Source organism: Notechis scutatus, chromosome 3, assembly GCF_049901735.1.
Source record: "Notechis scutatus isolate UNSWTSFEM ecotype Mainland chromosome 3, rNotScu1.2, whole genome shotgun sequence".
Lineage (NCBI taxonomy): Eukaryota > Metazoa > Chordata > Lepidosauria > Squamata > Elapidae > Notechis > Notechis scutatus.
The window spans coordinates 89,878,378-89,896,089 of record NC_142011.1 but is presented as its reverse complement, the minus strand read 5'-3'; the positions used below and the strand labels follow the sequence as shown (position 1 = coordinate 89,896,089).

The following is a 17,712-nucleotide window of genomic DNA, read 5'->3' as shown; positions in this document are numbered from 1 at the left end:
AAGGAAATCTGTTTTGCACTAATGTTTCAGGAAAAAAAGGAAGAAATGTGTGTGAGAGGTTATGCCCATGCTTTACTCTACCTTTCTGAAACTTCCCATTTAGTACAGGAAAGACAGTTCTGTATCTAAGCCTAGATTGAGAAATGTTATACAATCATCATTTCCCAAGTGATTATGAGTTTAATACAGGATCTTAGCAAGTCACTGATATTGTTCATCCTCTCATGCTGAGCCATGGTTTCTTTAATTATATTCAATAAGTCACAATGGTTTGACTTCATATAAAATGCTAATTTGCAAAACAGAGTTATACAAACAACAGGATCTAGACTTGCAAAACATTAATCAAAGTCAGAAATCTATTCAAAACTGCCTAGGTACTGAAGTCATCAATGTTCCTTATAGTTATCAGTTTACCCAGCAACTGATGATGGTGCTTTACTTGTTACATTTTCAAATTATTTCCTAAAGCATGATACTTTATGTACAGGACAAAAAGAAGAACCATTAATAATATAAAATAATACAAATCCTAATATTGACTGCCAAATTTATTAATAAATATATGTTAAGTGTTTAATAATAATTAGTATGACAACTCAAAAAACATTCCTATGCTGGAATCCTGACATAGTATTTTAATCTACAGTTTTAACCATGCTTAGTAATAAATATTATTTTAATAAAACCCCAAACATAGCTTCATTTGTCTTGCTAGGAAAAACATATTGATTATGTTTGAAAATGTGTAAGTCTTGGCTTTTTCTTCTTACAACAGCATTTTCTCAATTCAGGAATGAATCCTTCTTTGCATCTCTTCTGGGAGTGACCATGTAATCATGCAGTCCATCATCCAGATAAATAGCAGCATAGAGATGCTTTTCCTCTGCCCATCTATATTTGTTGGGTCTTTAACTCCCACATTTTGGCTATCCCTGTTGAGGAATTCTGAGTCTTGTAGGTCCAATATATCTGGAGCCAGCAGTCTGGGAAAGTCCAATGCAAACTGCCACTTTTTGCAATACTTTGGTAGCAATAATTACGGCTTTGAACAGCCTTCCAAAAAAGTAAACTGCTAAAGAGAAGTTAGAAAGCAGATAGTTGGATGGTTTCAAAACCTAGTCAATATTTATCTTCAATGAGCTTTTTTCATGTTCAGCTCCTGACTTCCTCTCTAATTCTTGCAATATGTGTATATACTTATTTCATTTACAATATTTGAGATAAACACATAGGAATTTAGTTCTTTCCTTCTTAAGATAAGAATTTGTTTCAGTATAGGTCCATGATGGTGAACCGATGGCACGCGTGCCGGAGGTGGCACACAGAGCCACTTCTGCCGGCACACGAGAGGTCGCCCGGAAGACCCCTACTGTGCATGTGCGTGTGCCCCCCCCAGCCAGCTGATTGTCGGGTATCTGCCACACATGCGCGGAGGAGATGCATGTGTGTGCAGGAGCGTGCAGTGCGAATGCAGGGGGCCGCACGTACATGCGCAGGGGGCAGGGGAGTCATGTGCGAATTGCATCATGGGTGCAGGCACACCAGTGTGTGTGCACACGCGTGCGCACTTTGGGCACTTAACATGGAAAAGGTTTGCCATCATGGGTATAAGTTATTCTCTACCTGGTCCTGGTACTTCTTTTGCCAAAAGATGAAGACTGCTATTAAAGGTAACCCTCGACTTACAACTACAACCCAGACCAAAATTTCTGTAGCTAATTAAGCGAATTTTTGCCCCATTTTATGACCTTTCTGCCACAGTTGTTAAGCGAATCATTGCAGTTATGAAGTTTGTAACATGATCGTTAAGTGAATCTGCTTCCCCATTGACTTTGCTTATTGGAAGGTTGCAAAAAGTGGATCACATGACCACAGAGCACTGCAACCATCATAAATATGAGTCAGTTGACAAAGCTTCTGAGTTTTGATCACGTGACCATTGGGGATGCTGCAATGGTCATGTCTGAAAAATGGTCATAAGTGACTTTTTTCAGTTCCACTGTAACTTTGAATGGTCCCTAAATGAACGGTTGTAAGTCAAGGACTACCTGTCTTATTGGGGAAAAACCAGGTTACATTTTCAAGGAATTTCGGGCTTTTTGGAATACATTACAGGATTCAAGAGAATTAGTGGTCTATCAAAATGGATTTTGATTCTGTACAAAACAGACCATCCTATATTAAATATTTGGCTCTTGATCCAGTAAATTTTATACATTTCAGATATAATATAAAAAAAGCGTCACATCTGGAGAGTGAGAAAAATCTTATCAGTGATTTATCCTGGGTTTGGTTTATTCCATTCTGCAACCTCAGCTAGATATCTCTGACTTGTAAATTGAAGAATAGCTCTTTTAGTCTTCTTGAAAATATAACAGAGAAAAACCTAATATTATGGCAAACAGTTGCTGAGTGTTCTCAGCCTTACAAATAACCATATCATGTTTATGCACTTATAAATAATAAATGGCACAATAAATGGCACTTTTTTTTTCTTAAATAAGCATATTTTCAGTCAGCTGACAGATGACTCTGAATAGCATTTGAACAAGTTTTCAAGAGAAGCCTTCAAGCTGAGGAATGAGATGGAGATAAACTATTTTACAATATTAACATAGAGTGGGCACCATGAAAAAGTTGCCTCCATCCACTGTATCAACTTTTCTATTTATCAACATGTGTTTGATAAATGGTTTCGTATCAGTATGTCAAATAACATCATAAATTCATGGAACAAACGTGTTAATCCCAAAAGGAAGCCCACATATGTAAGTAAGCCTTTGCATTATAAAATGTTTCCTGTGGGCTTTGTTGTATGCATCTGGATTTGTATGATAACGTAGCAAAATAATAGGGGAAAAAAATCTTCTGATGCAAATAACAAACATGATCACGATCTACCATACAAGATTAGAGAGGAATCAATGTAATCTGTGAAATGCCTCAAGACCACAAGTAATCCTTAAATTCTCTTTTGTGGATCTCTTCCAATTGCCAAAAAATAGTGGTACAATTTCCCTCCATTTTGAGCTGGAAATTATGCAACTGTAGTGTAAATTTCTAATATAAAATTCTTCACTCTAAATAGAACATGGGGGAAAACCCAGCAAATCTTATCCTACCCACATGTGTGATATACATCTTTGCCAACTCCCTCAACAAATGATTTCCCAGTCTGGTTCTGTGGGCATTGTTTTTATGCACAAGTCATCTTAATGAGTAATTCTACTGATTACAACTTTTATATTTTTCTCTCACCCTTCTTCCAACAACAGTGGTTTTCCCCCATGGTATCCTTATAAGTATTCTGTGATATAGGCAAACTGAAAAAGAGTATCTTATCCAGGCTTATTCATTGAATTTCAGTACAATTTGATCATAGTTTAGAGACTTGGTAGGGGAGAGAAAGAGATTAATTCCATGTTCTCATTGCCGAGGTATTTTGTGCTACTTAAAATTTTCCTCCACACTACAAAATCTAAGCATAGCAAAGACAGATAAATAACAATTAGCCATCTTTCTTTTTCAGAAGCTCCATCTGTGCAATGCTGGCAACTGATGAGGGTTAACAAGAGCCGTTCATTTACCAACTTTGCATTCGGTGCAGAATTGGTACTGTTTGATAATGAATATAGCCCCTCCCCTTTGTTTTGGCAATCATGATTCATTGTATTTATAATTTAGCGATCACAGTGTTCCTAAGCACTGCTAATTGATGTTGCAGCTGCATTCCTAGATTATGCAAGAAGTACATTTATACTTATTATAAAGTTTTGTATTGTTTCTCCTGTCCCCTAGATCATTTGCCCTAACCATTTCAAAGCTTCTTTAAGTGTGTCTCATGTAGTAAAATAACTTATCAGTGCTCTTGTAATACAATATCTTCTTATACAATTCACAGTAAACTTAGGGTTGTCACCACAAATGCAACTGAAAACATAGTACTTTGTGAGTTTATAGTTTGTTAATACACATGTGATATATGTTGTTCCTTTTTTCTATTTCCTTTTTTTCTTTTGGTTTTATGTTCTTTTATGTGCTTTTATTAATCTATTTTTGTACAGAATGGTCTTACCAATGATAGTGGGTGTTTTAAAAGTTTATTAAGCTTAGCCTAAACTATACTGACTATCCATTATAAAGTTTAAGTTCCAAGATAGAAATATATATGGTGTTGGTGAGGGGAATGATTTTATTGTCAAGCATGTGTCATTTGGGCCTAGTGATTAAGGCACCTGGCTAGAAAGCAGGAGATTGTGAGTTCTAGTCCTGCTTTAGTCAATGCCATGAAAGCAGGCTGGGTGACCTTGGGCAGTCACTCTCTCAGCCCAACTTACCTCACAGGAGTGCTTTTGTGGGGAAAGTAGGAGAAGGAAGATGTAATGTTGGATATGTTCACCACCTTGACTTATTTGTAAAAATAATGAAGGTGGGCTACAAGCAAAAACGTATCATCCTTCAGTGTAAAATGCAAATGGGAACACACTTAAATGTCTAGAGGATCTGGATTATGTACATTTATTTCATATTACTGTTGAACCTGTAACAAAGAGTCACAACCATTTCCAATTTCTCATCTGGACAAAAACCGAGAGTCCCCTTTTAACATGTTTCAGGCTTCAGTTCTCACATTATATTATTAATATTTGACATGGGCTGTGTGAACAGTTTGTTCCCTCTACCGTTTTTCCCAGAACTCTGTACTTTTGAATACTTCTCTACTAGGAGATATGGTCCATATAATACACACACACACACAAGCTAAGCATTAAAACATGATTTACTGACTTGTAATACTAGACCTGTCAGTTCTGCTAGATGTCATACAAAGAATGAGATAAAGCTATCTTTTAAACTTTAGTGGGAACCAGAACTGTTCTAGCTTGCATTCATGCATCTTACAGAAGTGGCTTTTTAAAGACTCTAAAATCTCATCAAGCTCAGCAGAAACAGAAACATCTTGCTGACAGTGTATTGACAAAAATAGATCATCATTTTTCTCATGTGAAAATGCCTGCCTTTTTTTCCTGGGGTGGCAATTGTGCATATTTTACATTCAAATAAATTAATGGATATTTTCTCTTTCACTCAGTGATACTTCGTCAACTTTTCTTTTCTGAACATTCTGCGAAGATTGGTCAGTTGCCCAGGAATACATCCAGCTAGGCTGTTTAGCACACAACCTAGGGCTACCTTTTCTATTTCCCTTCCACAAAAGCTAGATATGCTTTTCTAGAATTAAACTTGTGTTGCAATAATGAAAGATCTATCCGTTACAGAGGTTTCTCTGATTCTGTGCTCTCACCACCACTTCACACACAGGTGACCACATCTTCTACAACTGTCCATCTACTAGAGCAGGGGTATCAAACTCACATTGTCATGGTGGCATCATGTGACGTGACTTTTCCCCCCTTTGCTAAACCAGGCATGGACATGGCCAGGGGGTGACGCATCAGCCTGCGGGCTGTGAGTTTGACACCCCTGTACTAGAGCTACCAGAGCAGTGCTACAAAAATCCATATATTTATTTATTATTTAGAAAAACAGCATAAACCAAAGGAAAAAAGACAAAAGAGAACAGGTAAAGTCTAGCAGGGGATTGAAATAGATCAGAATTTAGCCAGTCGGTCTACTTTCAAAAGTTAAAAAGCAAAAATTTCAAAAAGTGAAATTAAGAGCTGGGTATACTTAAGAAAACCCGAAATGCTGGCATTTCTGATCACTCCCAAAGGGAACTGGGATCTTCAAGACTCCCCTTCCCAAATGTGTCCATAGCCATTCAAAAGTCATCTTGGGTCATTTCTAAGTGCCCCCATTCAAATCCAGGGAGCAGCACTGCCAGAAAGCCAGCTTAGGCAGCAAAATCAGCAGATCATCGGCAAGAGAGAAACAACTCCTTATTATTCAGCAGCCATCTTGGAGGAGCTCAGTCTGCAAGTCTTTATTTAGCTCTCTAAGATCCTTTTGTGGCTTCCAACACAATCATGGAGTGAATGGCAACAACATTTCTTTACAATTTTAAGAGTTTCAGTTAGTGATTTTAAGGATTAAAACAGATGCCCAAATGGAGAAGCTTAAAACACTAGTCTTCATTTAACTCTCCGAAAGAGTAGATTTTTACTAACAAACCCCAAGTCATTAGACAAGCATAGAATGCTAAACAAAATAGGAACTGTTGAAAAATGGAACCCTGCCATTTCTGATCTCATTAGTCATATTATTTGTAGTTATCAGAGAGGGGAAAAAATGAGACCTCTGGCTGGAAATATTCTCCATCCCTACTCTAGAGAATCTCTAACTTTGGATGAGATTTTCAAGAGAATCAAGGGCTATAGTGGGTCAAAATCTGCAAAAGTTTTTTCTGCTCCTCCAGAAGAACATTCCCTGTGAAGATTTCTATCGAAGAGATGTATCTTTTCATGAAGTAGGAATTAAGTCTGATTCTAATTCATCTCATTATACTTAATACACATTTTTTTTTCTTTTATGACAGGGGCCTCCTGGAGCAGCTGGTGCGGAAGGAAGACAAGGTGAAAAAGGAGCAAAGGTAAATATTTTAAGTGTAAGATGAGCACCTTTCTTCCGTCCCATGTACACATTCATATGACTTCCTCCTTTATAATACTCAAAAAGTCATTGAAAATTTGGCTGTTTCTCCCAAGCCTTGGGCTAGGATGATGGGAGTCCCTATAAACATTACTTTACTTCTTCTGGATGGCACATGATCTTTATTCTTACTGTTTTATCATTTCTTGTTTTTAATGTGAACTTCCCAGAGTCTTGCGAGCTGGGCAACCTCAAACCGGAACAAACAAATGAATGAATGAATCATAAATCAAGAGCAAAAGATGAGTGATTGATTTGTCCAGAAGTGGTGAAGCTTTTATGACAAGATAAGACACTACCTATTGGGACTGTAAATGCTTCAGTTTCAGTTCCAAAATGCCAGGTGTTTTAAAGCATGTAGAAGAAGAAAGCAGCACCTGTCTCAATTTTAAATAACGTCTTTTCTCAGAATCATGTTGTGACTGCACACTGCAGCCACACAATCCTAGGAAAAGGTGCTTGTTAAGGAGCTGCAGGTAATGTTCTATCATGCTCTCCAAAACACCTTTTTGGAATCAGATCCCAAGAGCTTTTCAGTCCTAGCAGCTATCAACTGAGAGGCTCATTATTCTACTAGACTGTCTCTTGTTAATAGTCTGTTTATCCAAATGGTAGCATGTAACGGTTGTATCTTTACTCTAATTGCCATTTCTTCTTCTTCTTTTTTTGCATTAAATTCTGTTAGCCAAAAATGAGTGAATATTATTTCAGTCCAAATCTTTAGACATTTCAGAAGAAAAGGAAGCAGCATGGTCTAAACAAATGGAAATCTGTAGGAACACCGGAATATTAATATAAGAAAAAAAGGGTCATTGTAAATGGAAGCAAGTAGTTTAGGTTCATAATTTTCTTCTTTTGATCCATCTGTACAAACAAAATGAGTTTAAAGTAGACTAAGACGATGGCTACTTTTCTTGTCTAAAGGATTATTTCTTGTACTGGCTGTGGAATTCTTATCAGCTTGCTTTGTCTTTATCTGTAAATAATTCCGTTCAACAGTATATGAATATTCACACTGATATTTATGTAATAGGGTGAGGCTGGATCAGAGGGTGCTCCGGGAAAAACTGGCCCAGTTGGTCCTCAAGGTCCTGCAGGAAAATCTGGCCCAGAAGGACTTAGGGGTATTCCTGGCCCTGTGGTGAGTGCATCAACCATAACATTTTTCCCCTTGGTTCAGGTTTTCATAATGTGCTCTTCCAAATTAAGCTGGGTTTATATCTTCTTGCAGGGAGAACAAGGTTTACCTGGAGTACCTGGTCAAGATGGCCCACCAGGTCCCATGGTAAGTATTATATTTTTTTGTGAAACTGTCTTAAAACATAGGATAAAATTATTTTTCTGCTACCGTGTTTCTCACAAAATAAGGCTGGGCCTTATTTATTTTTTTGAGCCCCGAAAAAACAGCTAGGATGTCTTTTCGGGAGTGAATTAATCCCCCCCCCCCCATGCACCAGCTTCTGAGTCGCTCCCGCTTTTCCCCCATCCCTGTAACAACAGGAAAAAAAAGATTTTGAGGTACCTGGGAGCGCCGCGCGCTGCATTTTGGTTTAATCCCGAGCGGCTGGGTGGGCGTGAGAAGAGCCGAGCGAGTGTCTCTGCTGCTGCTACCCTTGGTGCTCCAGCCTTGGGTTCTGCAAGTTTGCAAAAGTCCCGGTGCGCAGCCCGTTTCTGCATTCCAAGCACCCAGGCCAAGCTGCAACTGTCCCTCTCTCGCCAGCGCCGTCTCCAATAACAGCAGCAGTAGCAGCGGGAACCGTAGAAGTTACAGAGGCAGTGAGAAGTGGCTGAAACGTTTCCATGGTTCCCACCGCTGCTGCTGCTGTTCTTGGAGACGGTGCTGGCGAGAGAGGGACAGCTGCAGCTCGGCTTGGGTGCTTGAATGTAGGAACGGGCTGCGCACCGGGACTTTTGAAACTTGCAGAGCCCGAGGCTGGAGCACCAAGGGTACCAGCAGCAGAGACGCCACTCGGCTCTTCTCACGCCCACCCAGCTGCTCGGGATTAAACCAAAATGCAGCACGCGGTGCTCCCAGGTACCTCAAAATGTTTTTTTTTCCTGTTGTTACGGGGACGGGGGGAAAGCGGGAGTGACTCAGACGCTGTTGTTGGAGACGGCACTGGCGAGAGAGGTGCCAGCACCGGTGGGAACCGTGGAAGCTACAGAGGCCTGAGAAGCAGCTGAAATGCTGCCGGACATCCATGCCGATGCCTCCTGCCTGCTGACCCGGGTAAGGGAGGGGTAAGGGAGCCCTCCGTGCTCCACCATGGTGTTAGGAGTGGCTGATGGTGAGGCGTAGCTGCCCGTGGGGCACTCCTAATGGCAAGTTCCCCCCCACCTTCCCCCCCCCAATTTCACATGTTTTAAACTAGGCCTAAATTTGGGGGGAGGGGCTTAATTTCATTTTATGCCTAGAAAACATGCTGGGTCTTCCTATTTGGGGGGGGGCGTATTGTTGGAGAAACACGGTAGATTTCATCTTTTTGCTTGCCATGGATCCAAAGATATAAACCTTTAAAAGACTTGTCAGATTGAAGTTATGCTATACTCTTCATTACTCTCTATACATCAACATATGACAGAATGACATTGCCGTACTGCATTATAACTACCTGAAAAGCTTTGAACATATATAACAAGAATAGTATTCATGTTTCTTTTAGCATCTAGTATAGCTTGCTTTCAAAGTCCTAGTCAATATCTTTTAAGACTGATCATCTGTGATTTATTCTTGAGTAGCAGAAGTAGAAAGCAGAGGCATCAAAAATTCATCCATATTACCGTGGAGTCATTTGTGCTCCTAGTTCTTACACTTCTGATTTTAAATCAAATTTCAATTCAGATGTGACTAATTATAACTGTCTTCAGAAGTAACGTTGCAAACCTTGTTTGACTAGGATAAAAAAGTAATGTTAATAATTAGACATCTAGCCTTTTAACTCACTGATTCCTACCTAAAGTTCTATATGCTGCTGTAGTTGTTAACCTCAGTTTATATCCAGTATATTCCATTTATGAACAAAGCCTTAGGTAAAGCAGGAATATCAAATGTGTCACAGGTGAGAATATATGTGTAATCTTCATGAACTATACATTTGCCTGGAGCATTTGCATCTACTGCTACCTAAAAGAAGAAATGTTAAGAGTTAGTAGTTGGAATCACCTGTGTATTCCTAACACAGTTACTCCTAATGATATCCTATTAAGTTCTTTTGGGCTTCACGTGTAAGTGTGTAAAGGATTACAACCTGATATATTTTATTCCCTACCCTACCATTGACAGCCTTCTCATCACTGCAAGCAGCTGTTCAATGAATAATTAATACCATATTCTGATGCCTACTTACTCATAAGTGAGTCTTATCACTTGCATTAAGGGAGATTTATATTGCAGTCCTATGCTTGCTTCTTTCAGATTTAGTTGCAATAATTCAGTTCCAGCTTGATATAAGTCCCTAAATGGATGCTTTATTTTGCTAAACCTGTTTAGAATATTTTGATATTACTCTGTATTGATAACAAAGTTAATATCCTTTCTATACATTTGAAAATAACTGAGGTTGCATGACATGAAAAATTAGCCTATAGTTATTTATAGGTTCCACATATTATCTTCCATTTTTATCCTTCTCTTGTAATTGCCCTCCCTGTAACATTGGGATGGTATTCTAAAATAAATATGTGCATTTTCTTTTTAACTATTGCAAAAGAAGTATTGTAACACATTTTCTTTCATTTATCTCTAACCTGGGAGTGGATATTTTTTTCAAAAACCTCATTCTCTCAGCTTGAAACTGAACAACTATATTCCAGCAATAAGCATGGCCAGACCCTGTAATGGGTTGAGTTATATATGTGACTTACAGCTTTGTTTAGGTCAGAGAGAGAAAAATATATTGCACTAAATTTTAAAAAAAAATTATAGGGTTTCTTCTAAACGTCATAGTTGCAGATGATATACTTTGCTATTACTCTAATAATAAGGAAGCTCACTGTTCTCAGACAAATAATTTTGAAAGACTTCAAATGGAAGAAAAGATGCTTAGGACAAATGGCCAACAATGAAATCAAAGCAATAGCAATAGCACTTAGACTTATATACCGCTTTACAGCTCTCTGTAAGCTGTTTACAGAGTCAGCATATTTTCCCCAACAATCTGGGTCCTCATTTTACTGACCTCGGAAGGATGGAAGGCTGTGTCAACCCTGAGCAGATCAGAATCGAACTCCTGACAGTGAACAACGAGTTAAGCCTGCAATACTGCATTCTAAGCACATTGCAACCACAGATCGTTAGTTATAACCTTCTTATAGCTGCTTTTTCCTGTAACATGGAGCTCGTTTGTGACTTTAAGCTCCCCGGGAAAAAAAAGTGGATATCAGAATGATATAATTATTACATTAATTAATAAAACCCATTTCCAGCCAGATTTGTGTTTCCATACAGTTTTGCAGACTGAAGCCAACTGGAAAGCAGCCTGAACTGAAATAAAGTAACCTTCTTAAGCCTGCTCAGTATGACAAAGAGAACAATAAATGTCAGGTAAAGCAGGATAAAAACCACAGCCATTAGCCCAATGAATTACTCAGATAAATTCCTTGTACGAGCATATTGTTAAAGGTTATTGTGTGCCTTGTAGCACTCTGGATGACATTGGCCATTGAATGCTGTGAGATGGGATTACATCTGAAAATGCAGAACCTTTGATGAACTTGATTCAGAAATAACCAGCATCTTTATTTCATGTTATTTTTCTTAATATCTGTAGGGTCCACCCGGCTTGCCAGGATTGAAAGGAGATCCTGGTTCGAAAGGAGAAAAGGTACATGGAAATATATCTTTAGTATAGAGCTCATGCAATACTTATTCCATAGATCATTGCCTAAAAATAATAATTATCACTTCCCTGGATGCTATTCTTTCAGCTGTATTATTTGACTGCAAGTCAGATTTTTGTTATATCTACTTATAGGGACATCCTGGATTGATTGGATTGATTGGACCTCCAGGAGAACAAGGAGAAAAGGGAGACAGGGGTCTGCCTGGTACACAGGGATCTACGGGATCAAAGGGAGATTCGGTTAGTACAAACTGCACACAGATAAATCTTTTTCTTTACCTTTTACTTCTATAACTGTTTAGGCTATCTCCAAGTGAGTAGCTTGTTGCACAGCCTTTAACATTAGTAAATTGGCTATTTTACACCCATGTCAGATAATTCTAGATTGGTTTCAGGCTTACTTTTGCATGAATGGAAGAATTCCTCCCTGTTTCAGAGTCCGAGTTCTGCAGAACAGATTTTCAGAAATTAAAGAGAGCGCCAAGGATCATAAAGTAATTGGAAAAATGGACAACTTACTCCATCCATCAACAGAAAGCTTTGTACACTTAAACAAGTGGGAATGCCCAATGAAGAGAGTTTTAGTAATAAAATTTCTGGTCACACTAGGGCAGAGGTCTTCAAACTTGACAGCTTTAAGACTTCTGGACTTCAACTCCCAGAATTCCTCCTCCAATCATGTTAGCTCAGGAATTCTGGAAGTTGAAGTCCACAAGTCTTAAACTTGCCAAGTTTGAAGACCCTTGCACTAGGAGTAAAAACAAACTTATCAATGAACAGACCTGCAAGATCCATTGAAGCAAACTCTGCGCCAACATAGGCACATTGTAATGGATAGCATCGAATTTGCTGAGTTTTTCTTAAACAACCTGCATGTGACTTCCAATTTTCTTTTGGAAAATTGAACCCCCCCCAAAAGTATGTGATCCATTTCAAATAACTATTTCTTCTGTCGCCAACACCTCTCAATCTATATAAAATGTGCTAAAATTAATCTGGGCTATTTAGACCATTTGCAGATCCGTTTAGACATTTATTTATTTATTAAATTTCTACATATGTGATTAGGGGCAGTTTGTAACAGCATAATAAAACCAAATAAGTACATAAATCAAAGAATAGCTTTAAAAGCAGAGTTAAAACAGGTCAAAACATACAAGTAAAAATAAATCAGGTTAAAATTCAAAAGCTAAGAGGTTAACAAGGCAGCAGGAATGTCCTCAGGCTACCAGACATCTCCAGGCTGCATCACACTTTTAGAGCTGCATGCTAATAAGCAAAATTGAGTCTTAACACTTTTCCAGAAAACCGGAAAAGTGAGATTCACTTTGCCTCTGGAGATAAGATGTTCCATAGGGCGGGAAGCAGCAGCTGAGAAGCCCCTCCTCCTAGGTCCCGCCCATTGAAACTCTTTGACCAATGGGATACTCAGTTTTACATGTCATAAGCCTTTCTGGCCAATGGCAGAACATAACAAAGTTCCAGCCAATCAGTGCTTCCTTGTTATGTATTCAAGTCACAAAGTTCATATCCCACTCCATCCCTAAAAAAGCCATAGTTTTCCTTAGAAAATACATTGCAAGTATGTCCTACATATAGTCTATGCATATAAATTATAATAAAATTGGAGAAGCAATTTGAGTTCCTTCTATATAAGGAAGTGTGAATTGGTAACAAATATTAGCAAATGCACTAAAAATCCTCAAACCCTCCTAGTCTTCATAGCAGGAAAGTTATTTTGACTTTCAAAATATTAATACTGGCATACCAGTATTAATACTTTCCAGAACTGGAAAGTGAAGGTGAACAAGGATCATACACTTCCTCAAGCAAAAAAGCAAGGCTGCTATGTAGATTCTGAAGCAGCATATGCTGGCTTGAAATAGCATTTCTCTGTCCTCAGATTTGTTCACGGTTATGTCAAAATTATTCACAGTTACAAGGTTCTTAATATAATATCATGTGATAATGGGGACATATCATTCCCAGCTCCTTAACCTCATCTTCATTTGGAAGTCCTCTGTGTGTTTCTCAAAACTGCAAAGAAGGAGCTGCTTTGTTTTTAAAAGAATGCTTACCTTTTTTTTTTAGAAACATCTACAAAGGACATCATGGACATTTTCATTTAAAAGCTGAGGGAGATCAAACAATAAAAAGCAAACAGTAAAATGGATTGGAGTTTTACCGATCTGGATATCCACACATCCAGTTCATGGCCTTTGATGAGAAACAGTGGTATATGTATTAAGCCATGAACAGGACAGTCTGCATCTTTAGATAGACCAATTGTTCATTAACAAAACCAAAAAGTAGCTATAGGAACTTGGGGTATGACTACATCCAATGGAGGAACTGAAGGACAGGAGAAAACTTCAGTGACCACAACAGGCAGAGGAGAATCTGGCAGAATGAATTCATAAGAAACTGGTAGAATGAATTGGAGACATTATGTGCATAGAATGTGTCATTTCAGGCCACTTCATTCATGTACATTACATGCTCTATATTGCCCACATGTAGACTTTTGAGACAGGATAAGAAAATAGTCATTTTTATAGTGGAGCATCCTCGTGGTAGGACAAGGAAACTATGTGAATTTGGCTTGGGTCTTTCCAGTTCTCATTGATACTTTAACTATATATTTATAAAAGTTCATTTATTAAATTTATTATAAAATACTATAGGAAAACAGAAAAGTTACAAAAGCAAATAAAGAAAACACCAGCAAAGCGAAAAAGAAAAATATTTCCCAAATGCAAAATCAATACAGAGATGACTAATCCAGTGTATATAGTGTTTGAAGATGTACTTTCGGTGAAATTAAAACATTAATAATTCCAGAAATCCCAAAGCACTTCAGCTAGTGTTAGCTTCATTCCAGTAAGCAATACATGGCTAAAAACTTTCTGGTAATTGAGAGCCGGTTTTAATTTTACTGAAATTTGCTTATGACTCTTCATTGTATTCCTGATCTAAATGTAATCTTTTTCTTTATTTTTCCAGTTATTTGTCCTACTTGTTCTGGCAATATAATTCCATTGGCTTTCCATTATTGTTATGCATTAATGTGCCCCTTGACACCATAATTAGATTTATGGATTAAAATGAAATTTCTTTCTATTATTAACTTTATAATAATTACATAAGAATATTAATGTTTTAATCCACCTATGAATAAAGTCCATGGACTCGGGCTGGTAGTTTCAGAGATCTCATTTTCTCTTAAACTTTACTGTTCAGTAGTAAAATGGAAATTATCAGAGTAAGATCTCTTCACTTTTATATATCAATACAAATCAAGAACTGAACATCTGTTCCCCAATTTCAGGCAATTTTTCTTCCCCTGTGAAAGCACCTTAGTTTTTTTCTGTATCATTTGCAGGATGCTTTTAAAGTTCATTTCATGGTGTTTTGATATAAATTATTGTGAGGTGATGAGGTTTAGAATTGGGTTTTCTGTTGCGCATTTCTCTATTACTTTGATATCTCCCTAACTGCTGCTGCTTGCTCATCTGAAAAAAGCACCCAGGGAGGAGTTTTTCTATCTTTTCACATTTAATTGACACATAGAGATGCAAGGGAGATTGCAGACTGCCAAAGATAGAATTTCATTTGTAGGACAGGATACTCACTCTCCTTCAGTACCTTGTATCTAAGGCAACTATAGCCCTTTTATGGCTTGTGGACTTCAACTCCCAGAATTCCTGAGCCAACCATGCCCCCATACAGGCTCAGGAATTCTGGGTGTTGAAGTCCACAAGTCATAAAGGGGCCATATTTGCCCCACCTCTAATCTAAGATGAAAGTGAGAATATCGTACCTTATGAGATTTCCACTGAAATGTTCTTTGCTTTCGAATGAAAAAAAGAGTTAAAAACATTTACAGGTAGTCCTCCATTTATGATTGCAATTGAGCCCAAAATTTCCTTTGCTAAACAAGGCAGTTGTTAAATGAGTTTTGCCCCATTTTACAACCTTTTGGCGACAAAAGTGAGTGAATTACGGCAGGTGTTAGGTGAGTCGTGTGGTTGTTACGCAAATCTGGCTTTCCCCATTGATTTTGCTTGTTGGAAGCCTGTTGGGAAGGTTACAAATAGTGATCAGTGACTCTGGGACAGTGGAACTATCATAAATACATGCCAGTTGCCAATCATCCGAATTTTCATCATGTGACCATGGGAAGGCTACAGTAGTCATAAGTGTGAAAACCGGTTATATGTCACTTTTTTCAATGAGTCGTAACTTCAAACAGTCATTAAACAAATGGTGGTAAGTCAAAGATTATCTGTATATGCCTTACCAATGAAAAGACAATACAGTGTTTCTTAATTGATCTATCACTATTGTTGTGTGTACACTGACAGCTTATGCACCGGAGACAAATTCCTTGTGTGTCTAATCACACTTGGCCAATAAAGAATTCTAACTCTAATTCTAATAAATCTAGTTCTTAACCTTGGCAAATTTAAGATGGGGGGGACCTCAACTACCAGAATTCCACACCCAGTAATGGTGTTTTTAATGTAATAACCAACAGTGATTTAATACATACTTTTTTCTAGGGAATTCCTGGACCAGCTGGCCCACTTGGTCCTCCGGGCCCTCCTGGTTTACCAGTAAGTAGCTATATTCAGTTTACCTTGTTTTGGTTCATTATATAGACACCTTTGCAAATATAATTTTGTATAACTCTGTCATGCTTTTTTCTATAGGGTCCTCAAGGCCCCAAAGGTTCTAAAGGTTCATCGGTAAGTTCCTCCACAGAGATTCTCCTGCTCCCCCTCCCCGCCTTTCGGCCTTGGTGTGGCTCACTATTCTTTTTCAATTTATAAGGTTTATTAAAATTGTACTATTCTACTCCTTCATAGGGTCCTGGTGGCCAGAAAGGTGATGATGGTTTACCTGGACCTCCCGGACCTCCTGTAAGTAAGACTGCTTTTGATTTGATCAAAATTGAATATACTATTGTAGATGTTGAGTGCAAGCCATAGCCTTTAAAAATATGAGAGGAAGATTAGCACCTGACTTTTAACAGTGTGGGGTTGTCCCCTGATAATCTTCAAGGAAAGCTAAAGCAGGGAGATTTTTAAGAAAGCCAGCAATGCTGTGGATATTTTTAATTATGTACAATAATATCAGAACCAGATTAAGGCCAACTGATGCCCTACACAGCTGAGTAGTGGTGTTGTATTCTAGCTTAATTAGCTTAAGACCAAAACCTTACACTTATCCTTACACTTATTAACAGTGACATTTTAAACAATAATTAAGACAAATAATATTTATTTCATCGTGTTCTCAATGGCTTAACCTATTTAAGCATTAGAGTGTTTATCATTTTTAATCAATACTGTATAAATATCACTGTATTGGAATAATATAATGCATTGTGTAATTTTTACAATGCTTTAAAAAGAAACCTACTGGTGGTTCACAAGGGAAGCAAAATTCTCCCACCATCAGACAAAAACAAAACAAATGTTATATCTGATGACACTTTCAAACCAAACTTTTAAACTTTAGTCAAATAAAAGATTTGCTTTTGACAATGCAACTTAAAATGAGACAAGGAAGACTAAGATAATTATCCAAAACAATGACTGAAGTTGAGTGTAGCAATGAAGGGCATAATAGCTATGGGGGAAAATGCATGGTGCGCTCTTCCCTTGCTGCTCTGAGCATGTGCTTATTTTGCTTAATCTATGGTTGAATAACATACAGATCAGCAATATGACAATATGACGGTTTTGCATGAATCCAGGGGCAAAAATTACATTGGTAGGCAGCCTCTACCATCGGGGAGATACTAGAAGAATGTAACAAAAATGTTGAGAGTAATTAACTTTCTACCTACATGAGTAGTTAAGAATGTTCTCTTTTGTACCAGAACTGAAGAAAGATGCAACTTAATAATTAAACAATAAACCCAGAGAGTGATAATTTTCCTATATTGGATTTACAAAAGAGGCTTCTTAAAGTTTTGAGGACTCTTGTGAAAAGGAAGAATAAAGAAAAATAAGTTCTGAAACATTATTTGCACTAAAGGAGACTGTTAGAAGTAAAAGGAAGAAATAGAAAGCAGGTTTATTTGATTCAGGTTAACACAGATATGTTGCTATTTCTGGTAATGGACTTTTGCTGACCCCAAAATGATGATGCTTTATGGTTTTGTTTATAGATATGAGATGGGATATGGAAAGAAGAGTTCATTTGTTGTATTTTAAGAGTTGGGATGACTTACTAGCACTGTTTATATGTT

General features: G+C 37.8%; 1 protein-coding gene across 2 annotated transcripts in view; it reads left to right on the top strand.

Moving 5' to 3' along the window:
* Positions 1-17,712, top strand: part of COL11A1 (collagen type XI alpha 1 chain) — a 272,464-nt gene that overhangs the window by 238,284 nt on the left and 16,468 nt on the right. For both annotated transcript variants that reach the window (XM_087960746.1, XM_087960745.1), the window contains 8 exons: positions 6,500-6,553; positions 7,646-7,753; positions 7,844-7,897; positions 11,382-11,435; positions 11,586-11,693; positions 16,016-16,069; positions 16,166-16,201; positions 16,322-16,375. In XM_087960746.1, the coding sequence (XP_087816872.1) occupies positions 6,500-6,553; positions 7,646-7,753; positions 7,844-7,897; positions 11,382-11,435; positions 11,586-11,693; positions 16,016-16,069; positions 16,166-16,201; positions 16,322-16,375 (522 nt within the window). The remainder of the gene's footprint in view (positions 1-6,499; positions 6,554-7,645; positions 7,754-7,843; positions 7,898-11,381; positions 11,436-11,585; positions 11,694-16,015; positions 16,070-16,165; positions 16,202-16,321; positions 16,376-17,712) is intronic.